The following is a 10,889-nucleotide window of genomic DNA, read 5'->3' on the forward strand; positions in this document are numbered from 1 at the left end:
TTAATTTTTTTCACTGACTTTATTCTTAATTATAAGTCATTTATAAGTCATTTTCAAACAACGTTAAGTGAAATATATTAATATTTTGAACTTTTGAAAATCTAACTTTATTTTTAGAAATAATATTTTGAAAAACTTATTTTTATTATTCATATACACAATCAACGAAATTAAAACTATAGAGATGTAAATGATCAGATATATAGATAAAGTGAATCAAAGCTAATGATAATGTTTTTAATTAAACTATTTCTCTTCGGTGTTGGGATAATTGTGAATAAAAAACATATAAGTTTATAATAAAATTAATTTTATAAATTTAATGAATTGATTAAATCGTATAAAATTTAACAAACGCGCAGAAAAAAATATTACAACACTGTCCATTTCTAATGTTTGAATACATGTACAAAACAAACAATGGTTCGCTAAAAACTTGTTTATATGTATTTGGATTAATAATTAAAACTTAACTAATAATAATACATCAATTAAATAAAAATAAATAAATAAATATATATATATATATATATATATATATATATATATATATATATAAATGTTGGGAACGCAATCAAAGATGCTTGTGTTTGTATTGTGCAACTATTGCTATTGTTTTGTCTAAGAGTTGCAGTTTGGCAGTTAAACGTCTTTTCTTCTCTTCTCTGCATCGATTTTCAGATCCAAAGTTTCTCGCGATACGGTACGATATGTTAAGATATCTCGTTCCTTCCATAGCGCTTCGCAATAATCTAATCGCTTTCCATGCTAATTTTGTTTGATTCCTTGCTGAATTGGGAGGGGGTATTGATCCATGTTATTTGTATTGGAATCAATGGGGTCCTTGTGATTTTCTGCGAAAAAAAAATCGGAAATCGTGGGTGTTTCGCTTTAGTGACAATATTGCAATTGTGTGGTGTGTAGAGGAAGCAATGTCAGAGGCTGAGGTTGGCGATGTGAAGCAAAAAGAGGAGGTTGGTGATGATTCTTCTAAGAACGAAGTTGACTGTGAAAAATCTGTGGATAATCGGAACGCTGACAACCCCATGCCCTCGTCCGAGGAGGAGGTAATTGTTATTCAGTGGAATGGATTTGTAAGAAAAAAGTTAGCATTTGAGAAAATAAGGTTTTAGTTTGGGGATGTTAACTTTAGTTAATTGGTTTGGAGATACTAAAATTAATAAATTGGAACACCCAATTAATTTGGGTCTGGCAGCCAAACATGATAACAATGAATGAAAGTTTCCGATTCATAAGATGATGCTGTGTATTCCGAATCATGTAAAGTTTCATTAGTATAGAAGTGTAAGGTTGTATTCTTCTATGCTCACAATCTTATCCTTGTCTCCTGATCTTTTCTTTCTGTTTTTGTGGATGAAATGATCAGTATATGTATGAGAGATTTTTTAGACCTATCTATAGTGGGTTTTGTTATTATTGAATATTGAAATCACTTGAGCATTTGAACATATAATATGGGCTTGTGTTGCTGTGTTCGGGTATCATTTGCTGTAAATTTGTTTATGCAGGAACAAGCTATTAAGAAGAAGTATGGGGGGATGCTGCCAAAGAAGCCTCCACTAATATCCAAGGTTGCTAACCATTTCTTATCAGATCTTGCTTCTCCGATGCTTCTGTTCCTCCTGCCATCCGATCATCTGTGTGTTTGTTTGAAATGTTCTTTCGAAACTCATTTTTCTTCTTGACCAATCTTCATTTTGCAGGATCATGAACGTGCTTACTTTGATTCTGCTGATTGGGCTTTGGGGAAGGTATTTTCTGACCTTAGGCATAAGTTAATCATTATAACATGAACACTTATAATTTACCATCAGTACATTTTAAACGCCTGATGCCTAATATCTCTGCCTTTTCTTCTTGATTTTTCAAATAGCAAGGAGCACAAAAGCCTAAAGGACCACTTGAAGCACTCCGCCCAAAGTTGCAGGTAAAATGCATTGTGAATGTTTTCTGTTCTCTGTTTATGTGAAAGTCAGTGACTTTATTTTTCTACATTGAGGATGCTTTAACTGAGGTAATTTCATCTTTTTTAACGCCTCCCTTCATGTCATTTTTAAGTTCTTTCCCAATAACCATTCAAACCTCCAAATAGATTCAGATTAAATTGCCGAACCATTATGTTGAAGAATCAGTTTTGCTGTTTGGAGTACATATTTGCAATGCTCCAAATCTGCTAAGTGCTTGATGCAATTAACTTCGATGGGAGATAGTGTAATAGTCATTCTAGTTCCTTGTATTGCAGTGAAGGTTTTTATCGAAAATCTTGGGCTGAACAGGGAACAGGATTCATTATTCTTACATGTTTATAAAATAATCATTGATCCTCTACATGACTACATATGCATTGCAGTAATGTTCCTATTCTTATAGTTGAAATTTGAAGAATTTTGTGGACATTGTTTTTTCTGTTTTCTTATCTTGTTGGGGTCGTACCTATACTGGTAATCAGCCAACACAACAGCACGCTCGTTCAAGACGCTCAGCTTATGCTCCAGCAGATGATAGTGAAGGTACTTTCTTTTTGTTCCAAAAGTTCAAATCTGTGTTAAAACTTGAAAATGCTATAAGTTATCTCTGTTTTGACAGGTGAAGGCGGCCACAGTAATACATCAACAGAAGAAGAGAGTGCCACTGAAGATGTTGGTGGTGATGCTCCTCAGGACCAAAGCAGCCGTTAGTAGCATAGGTTTGACCTATAATTTTCCATTTTGACACAGTGATTAGAGTTGCTTGTGCTAAAAAACTAGAAGTTGGGGTTTTGAAGCAGTCGTATATGAATTAGATATAACTCTTCGCAAGTATGGGATTATATTAGATGACGTGCTAGAATTGCATTGAGAGATCTTGATCTCTACATTCATTTGCGAAGGCACGATTGTGCCATTTGTAACATTTGACATCTTACAAAATATAATCATCTGCAATAAGATTGGATGTGAAACTTGACAATAATTTGTTTGTTAACTATCAACATGTAATCATATTCAAGACATATATGAGTAACTGATAAAAAGGCCAGTAGAGTTATGTTGAATCAACAGTAAACTGATAATCATGTTGGTTTTGTCAGAAGGATTAACAAAAGACAACAGTTTCATTTCTATAACACCTACTTACACCCCCTATTGTTGTCCAAGATCTCTGATTCATACTGATCCACTAATGCTTCAATTTCTCATTGCGTTGTTTTTAATGGTCCATCTTCACACACCGACACTGTGTTGTGGCGACTGACATGTGTAGGTATCATAAGTGAGCTGCACCTGCATTTTATAAATGCATTGGATGGGTTCGTTTACCCAACAATATTTTGGTAGGTTTAGTTTACGACAAAATCTAAGGTGGAAAATCATGGTATCTTCTTTACCGAGAATCCCTTTCTTACTTGTACTTAGATTCATCTTGTGAATATGCAATTATCGTGCACCATTTTCACAAGATGTTTTTTTCTTTCTCCCTTTTCCCTCCTTTCTCTTCCTTCCTCCATTTCGAACCATCCTCCTTGCTTCCTTCCTTCCCTCTCATTTTTCATTCATTTTCTCTCTTTTTTTCTTTCGTGTTCATCATGGAGAAGCGGTGGGGCTGGAGGGTCGTGGATAAACACTTTTATGGTTGGGTAATATCCGATGTGGTGGTGGTGAGTGGTGATGAGATCGCCGGAAACACTGAAAGGAGAAAGAGGAAGGAAACTAAGCATCAGGGGAGAAGAGGGAGAGAAGGAAATAAGATAAGAAAAATTTAGTTTTGCCTTAAGAATACATCTCTAGGAGGAAGAAGTTTAGATATGATACAATGGGTAGGGTGTCTCTAGAGTCATGCCCTCAAATTATGCTACAGGAGTCGATGATGAGAACAATGCTTTCGTGGGTGAGGAAAGAGCATTCAACCATGATAACCTAAATAGCTTTCTAAGTTTCTTACTACATTTAGGTTTCTTTATTTCGGTTTTGGAAGTAGAGGTTTTTTTGTTTTTTTTTTTTCATTAATGCTATTTTTGAAAAGGTTTCCATTGACTTTATAAATTTTATATCCAATTTTACATTTTTTTTACCCTTTATCTCTTTTTCTTCTTTATCAATAGGTTTAATCATTTCCGACATCCCTATTTATGCTGGATTGTCTCAATTTGGTCCATGTATTTCTAAACTTCTCGATTTGGTCCTTAATTTTGCAAATTTAACTCAATTGAGATCTTCCCGTTAAGTTGGCTAGACGGTGTTACAAAAATTGAAACGTGGGTTGGTGACAAGACGAAGTCTTTCTGACGTAGCAGACGTTGGTCATGTTACATGGCTTTGCATCATTTTTATATTTAAAATTTATTACTTCATATCAAAACGCAACGTTTCAATTAAAAAAATAAGTGATTAGTGTTTAGGTAACTCTGACTTGGGTCTATAATTGAGGAGAATAACTCTGACTGGGTGATAATTGGGGATAATTGGGAGAATAGGGTTTTGTCGAGGGTTGGGTTTGTGGTTGGAATTTGGGGGACAATTGGGTATATCGTTGGTATTTGGAATAGTTGGTGAGTAAATAGGTTTCTTTTTAAGATTTCTAAGTGATCAATCAGTGCTATTTTGGTGGAATTGGGAAGGTATTGTCGGTGAAGCACGTGGAAGACAGTGGCAAAAGTGTTCGTGGCAAAAGGTTAGTAAATTTTCTTTTCATTGAAGTTGTTTAAGATTTTGTCCTTTTATGCTTGTCCGACAATGTTGCATGTTGTATAATGTTTCGTTTTCGGTTGGCATGTGGTCCCCTATTATTAAAGTGTTGTGTAAATGTCTTTTTCATTGGGTTCTGGTATGCCTATATTGTTAATACTTTTTGGTGTGGTCCTTTTGTTATTACTTTATAGGTTAAAATATAAGTATTGTGTTTTACGTCATGGAAGAAAATTTTGAAGTTGTTTTCCACCATGGTGGAAAGTTCATAAATGAAAGGAAACTTATCTATGAGGGTGAGAGTACAACTTATTCGTTTGACCCATACGTTTGGAGCTATTTCCTGGTAGTAAGTGTAGTAAAAGGGTTAAGTTACGATGGGTTTAAGGAGTTGTTCTACTCTATAGGTGGGTGTTCTGTCTTAGAAAATAGGCTGGAGCCTTTGTTGGATGACGTAGGAGCCATGCAGATGATAACCTTAGCTAGGCTTAATGGGCAGGTGCATCTATTTGTTGTTCATAAAGTGTCCGAACCTGAAGTAATTCATATGTTAGAATATGTTCCTGAAAATACAGTTGAAGAGCAAGGTGAGGGTATGGCTAAGGGTGAACATGAAGACGAAGGTAGGGGTATGGTTGAGGGGGAATGTGAAGAGGAAGGTGTGGGTTTGGTTGAGGGTGATCGTGAAGAGGAAGTTGGGGGTATGGTTGAGGGTGAATGTGAAGAGGAAGGTGGGGTTACAGTTGAGGTTGAATGTGAAGAGGAAGGTGAGGGTAATGTTGAGGGTGAATGTGAAGACCAAGGTGAGGTGGCTGCCAATGAAGTTGATAAAATTACTAAAAATGTTGTTCTGGATGAAGAAAGAGTTCAGGCTGATGATGTTGTTGAAGGTCACATTGAAACAGAGGATGTTGGTGATGTTAGTAGCTGGACTTCTAGTCATAAAGATGATGATGGCAATGATGATGTTAATTATGAGTGTATGGAAGGTCTGGTTGATGTTAATGTTGAGTGTAATTTAGAAGAAGATGTAGGAGACGAAGTTGCAGATTGGTTTGGTAATGTCCAAGTTGATGTGCAATCTGATGATAGTGATCTTGATGATGGAATAAATAGTGATAATGTTAGAGGTTTGTCCGATGATGAATGGAAATATGATGAATTAGATAGCGGAGCAGAAAGTGATGGACAAGATGATGAAGATGAGGGTTATAGGAAGTTTGTAACATTTTCCATGCCTAAGTCAATGGTAGATTATAAATGGGATGTGGGAACCTATTTTACTGACAAGCAAGACTTTGTGGATGCCATCAAAACATATTTAGTACAAAATGGTAGAAATATTAAATATCTTAAAAATGATAAGAAGAGATGTAGGCTAAAATGTATGGGTGCTAAAGGACAGTGCCCCTGGATGGCATATTGTGCTTATATGGAAGCCATTCATATGTGGCAATTCAGGACTATTGTTGACAATCACATATGTAGTAGAGGGAACAAATTAAGATTACTTAATGCAAAATGGCTCAGTAAGAGGTTGGAAAAAACTGTTAGAGAAAATCCCCAAGTAAAGGGAGTGGAAATTCGGGAGAAGATTAGTAGAAAATGGAACGTAGGTGTCTCTAGATGTATGGCTTATAGGGCAAAGGCCATTGCTTCAGACCATGTTGATGGTTCTTTCAAAGACCAATATAGAAAGATTTATGACTACGCAAATGAGCTCCTAGCTCGTAATCCAGGATCAACGGTGAAGGTCAAAGTTGAAGAGACAGTGGATGGACACATTTTTAAGAGGTTTTATAGATGTCTGAAGGCCTGCGAGGACAGTTTTGTGTCCTGCAGGCCAATTATTAGGCTAGATGGTGCTTTTCTGAAAGGGAAATATGGTGGAGAAATGTTAACTGTTGTTGGTAGAGATGCAAATGACCAAATGCTACCTCTAGCTGATGCTGTGGTGGAAGTTGAGAACAAGGAGACTTGGAGATGGTTCCTTGAACTTCTGGTTGAAGATCACGGTGGGATTGAAGTAGCTTCATCATTTACATTCATGTCGAACCAACAAAAGGTAATGCATATGACCTCTTCCCTGATTATGTTAATTAACATTCATATATAAGTCATTTGTTTAACAACATAGTCATAATTTCATTCAACAGGGACTGCTGCAAGTTGTACAAGAAGTGGTCCCTAGAGTTGATCAACGTTTCTGTGTTAGGCACTTATATGCGAATTTTTGAAAGCAATTCCCTGGAAAACAACTAAAGCGATTGATGTGGAAGGCAGCTACAACAAATCCACAAACATGGGAAGCAGAAATGAGAAATATAAAACAGCTTAATGATGACACTTTCAAATAGTTGTTAAAAATCCCTCCAAGGTTTGTATTTAAATTTTTATTGTTAAAAATCTGTCAACTTTGAGCACTAATATTGATCAACGTTATCCAATGCAGGCACTGGTCAAGATCAAGATTTACTAGCAAATCTCAATGTGATACTTTGGTAAACAACATGTCAGAGGCTTTCAATAGTGTAATGCTACATACAAGGTCTAAGCCAATCGTAAGCATGTTGGAGGAGATTCGCCTTTATTTGATTAAGAGATGGGCAACTAACAGGACAAAAATCCAATCATTGTTTGGGGAGATTTGTCCAAAAATCAAGACTAGACTAAATAAGGAGTCTCAGTTAACTAAGTATTGGATTCCATGGTAAGGATGTCAAAGTTCTTTTATTATTTGATTTAAAATGTGTCAATGGTTTATGATTAAAAGGTCTTTATTGTTTTCACTTTACAGCTGGTCAGCCAATAAGATATTTGAAGTTCGCCATGTGTCCCAGGCTAGTGATAAGTTCACAGTAAATTTAGATGAAAAATTGTGTTCATGCAGGAAGTGGGAAATCATTGGCATACCATGTTGTCACTCCTTGGCTGCTATGAAATTCTTAAATGTAGATGCAGAGGACTTCATTCCATGTTGCTTTAGGAAGTCAACATATGAAGAGATATACTCTTCAATTATCTACCTAATAAATGGTAACAATATGTGGGAGATTACCACATATGTTGATGTCCTCCCTCCACCAAAAAGGATATTGTCTGGGAGGCCAAAGAAGAAGAGAAGGTTGGAGCAATGAGAGCTGGTTAAGGACGACAAAAGAATGAGGAAGGGTGGTTTAAAGAAAAGATGTGGCATTTGTAAGGAGCTCGGCCGCAACAGGAAGTCTTGCACCAAAAGAAAAGAGGCACCTGATTTGAACTCCCACCAACCTCCTCAAACTAACTCATCAAATCAGGATCAAACAGTAGTCCAAGGGGATGAATGAAGAATTTTAATGTATTTTTTGTATGTTTTTGTATAAGACAGCAGTTTGTTTCGTAATGCCTATCAGTTGCACAATTATACCTATCAGGTATTTTTGATGGTTTTTGTATTAGACAACAGTTTCTTAATCTGCAGACAATGTCATTCTGGTTTTATGAATGAAATTAACAAACTTTAGTGTCAATTTCTTGTACATGGCGTATATGCCCCCTGTTTGGTCATTGAGATTGGTATTAGTTATAATATTGGTTTAAACAACTTATATGCAAAACTAATAAAAGTATATCAGTCCCTCTTTTAATATTGCGATAGTTTTGCACATTTTTAAGGTGGTACTGTTCAAAAGATATTGAGATAAAAATGGGCACAAAGAGAGCGATGAATGATAAATGACAATGTGTCTATTAATTCATAAGGTATGGATATGATTGAACAAACTTTATAAAGAATTTAGGAGAAAAAAATAAAAACGAAATTAACTAAAATCAATTCAGCTACACACAATAACTTAAGACTTCTGATAAAAAGTTACAATTGGCAGGCGTACCTCTTTAGAGGTAGGTATATCCAAACACAGAAAGTAGCATTTTGATATTTCCAGTGAATTAATTTTTCTCACTAAAATAATAATTGTAGAAAATTTTAAACAATTTTAACATTTGATCTTTGCAATGTCTTTATTACCCAGACAAAGACTTAAATATGAGACAAGTAGAAATATAAAATCTAGATCACCTAACAAATAAATTGGTACTGCGTAACAACATTTCCATGTTCTATAACAAATATAAAATCTATAACGTTGTACAGTAAGCATAGATAACTCCTTAGCAAATGTGACAGTGCTAGAGTCTGTATCATAATCTCCTGGTGTTTAAAGAAAAATGATATGCAAAGCTGATAAAAGTATGAACATCTAGCAAAAACTATCAACATCTGATACGCAAAATTGATATGCAAAGCTTCGTACTTCGTAAAATGTGATGGTCATTGAGATTGGTTTTAATATTCATATTGGTTTTAATAAATACTGATATGCTATCAGTCCCTCTTTTAATAATATTGATATGGTACAATCGTAAGCATACCTTACACTGTTTTTTAATTTCACTGATATGGTACCAGTTTGCTATGTGGTTTTAAATCTCAGATTTATGCCAACCAGTTTGCTTAGTCCATAGCATATAAATCCAATATTTACACTAAAAAAACCATAACATTTTGTACTCCTCACAATCCATTACAACAATTGAATTTCAAATTCATAAACACATCAAACAAGTCTCATTTTCATTGAAATGGAACAAAGTTACAATAGAGTTACAAGACATCAGCCCATTCTCATCAACATTGACACTAAAATTATGTTTATTACACATAAACAACAAACCATAAATATCAAGACCTTCATCCACTTTTGAACAACCAAGAACGATTTCTCTAACTTAACAAACATTTTCCTATTAATGTCCATTTCTTCACTATGCAGCAATCTTTATTGCTTTCCTTCAGACTTCAAACATGTGCCCCTTTCCTCTTCCACAACATCCTTCAACCATTTGAAGTAGTTGCAACCATCCTCTTCAGCACCACTCTGTATAAACAACAATCTCTTCTTAGAAACTCTTCGACATAATACAAACATCAAATAATCATACCTTATACTTTGAGCATCCCCAAAATTAGGTTTAATTGCTTCTTTTGTCCCTAATTTGGTTGAAGTGTGTCAAATTCGTCCCTCTTTTAGAAAAATGTCAATTTCGTCCTCATATAGCAAAAATTTGTGTCAATCAAGTCATATTCGTTAAAAATCATTGCTTTCAAAACTCACTTTATCCACTGCAAAATCAGGGATCGGACCCATGAAGTGGTTATTATTCAAAACTCACTTTAAGTTTTTAACACCATTAGTTTTTTTTTAACGAAGATGACTTGATTGACACAAATTTTTTCTATATGAGGACGAAATTGACATTTTTCTAAAAAGGGGACGAATTTGACACACTTCAACCAAACTGGGGACAAAAGAAGTAATTAAACCCCAAAATTACTTCCCATGATTCTTCAAAGTTTTAGCAGTTCGCATCGCACATCTCAGTCCATAGTGGCAAATCGGTGGACACACGTTATGGTTCTCCTTCATCCATACATTGCATGTCGACGAACAGCATGAATGCTCCTTCGTCATCGTCTTCTCCTTCGACATCGTCTTCGAAGAACTACGTTCACTGATGAGTCAATATTTTATTAACTGCACTTAGTTTATTGTGCTAGAATTAATCAAGAAATTGTGCTTGAATGTTCAGTATTTCCCCATTTTTCCTAATTGCGCTTAACTTGATCAGAAATTCTAATTCTAGTTAATTTGAATTGTCTGAGACTAATTATTTACATTATTAATTGTAGGGAAATTTTTGGATAATATTTTGGGACTTAAAGAGAAATGCCACAACAATTTGATTCTAAGCTTAAATGAGAAAGGAGGTCTGAATTTCATTTTTGGAGGTGCAAACGGAGATGGCTTGTAATGAATTGGGCTTTTCAAGAATGAAGAGATTTTAATTTAGAAGTGTGCTGCCACATGGTCTTGGGAGGAAAGCTCAGCAGCGTTGGAGGAAATAAAAAATCAGCTAGCAGAATACACACGTCCATTAGCACGTGGTGGCAGCGGAATATTAGAAAAAGGTTTAATACCTATTTTGGTCCCTCCTTTGGGAGGGTTTGTTCAAAGTGGTCCCTCCTTTTTTTAAAAGTTCACTTAAGTCCTACCTTTTGCAAAAACTGTTCAAAGTGGTCCCTCCTTTTATCAAAAGTTCACTTAAGTCCTACCTTTTGTAAAAACTGTTCAAAGTGGTCCTTTTTGCTAACGACGTTAACTT

General features: G+C 35.1%; 2 protein-coding genes across 2 annotated transcripts; both read left to right on the forward strand.

The window, feature by feature from the left end:
* The first annotated feature begins 567 nt into the window (after positions 1-567).
* On the forward strand, positions 568-2,973 carry LOC106779135. Its single transcript, XM_014667190.2, has 7 exons — positions 568-703; positions 925-1,067; positions 1,530-1,592; positions 1,725-1,772; positions 1,895-1,948; positions 2,471-2,531; positions 2,608-2,973. Exons 2-7 carry the CDS (start codon positions 933-935, stop codon positions 2,697-2,699), a joined length of 453 nt encoding a protein of 150 aa, XP_014522676.1. The 5' UTR covers positions 568-703; positions 925-932; the 3' UTR covers positions 2,700-2,973.
* A 119-nt stretch (positions 2,974-3,092) lies between these two features.
* LOC106779133 lies at positions 3,093-8,061 on the forward strand. The gene is made up of 5 exons (XM_014667188.2): positions 3,093-4,671; positions 4,880-6,750; positions 6,842-7,062; positions 7,138-7,395; positions 7,483-8,061. Exons 2-3 carry the CDS (start codon positions 4,909-4,911, stop codon positions 6,920-6,922), a joined length of 1,923 nt encoding a protein of 640 aa, XP_014522674.1. The 5' UTR covers positions 3,093-4,671; positions 4,880-4,908; the 3' UTR covers positions 6,923-7,062; positions 7,138-7,395; positions 7,483-8,061.
* The last annotated feature ends 2,828 nt before the right edge of the window (positions 8,062-10,889 follow it).

The sequence above is a fragment of the Vigna radiata genome, unplaced genomic scaffold, assembly GCF_000741045.1.
Source record: "Vigna radiata var. radiata cultivar VC1973A unplaced genomic scaffold, Vradiata_ver6 scaffold_427, whole genome shotgun sequence".
Lineage (NCBI taxonomy): Eukaryota > Viridiplantae > Streptophyta > Magnoliopsida > Fabales > Fabaceae > Vigna > Vigna radiata.

Coding starts and splice junctions, on each gene's coding strand:
- LOC106779135 (XM_014667190.2), top strand. CDS start 933: ATGTCAGAGGCTGAGGTTGGCGATGTGAAGCAAAAAGAGGAGGTTGGT. Junction 1,068..1,529: donor TGCCCTCGTCCGAGGAGGAG/GTAATTGTTATT, acceptor TTGTTTATGCAG/GAACAAGCTATTAAGAAGAA. Junction 1,949..2,470: donor CACTCCGCCCAAAGTTGCAG/GTAAAATGCATT, acceptor ACTGGTAATCAG/CCAACACAACAGCACGCTCG.
- LOC106779133 (XM_014667188.2), top strand. CDS start 4,909: ATGGAAGAAAATTTTGAAGTTGTTTTCCACCATGGTGGAAAGTTCATA. Junction 6,751..6,841: donor TCATGTCGAACCAACAAAAG/GTAATGCATATG, acceptor TTCATTCAACAG/GGACTGCTGCAAGTTGTACA.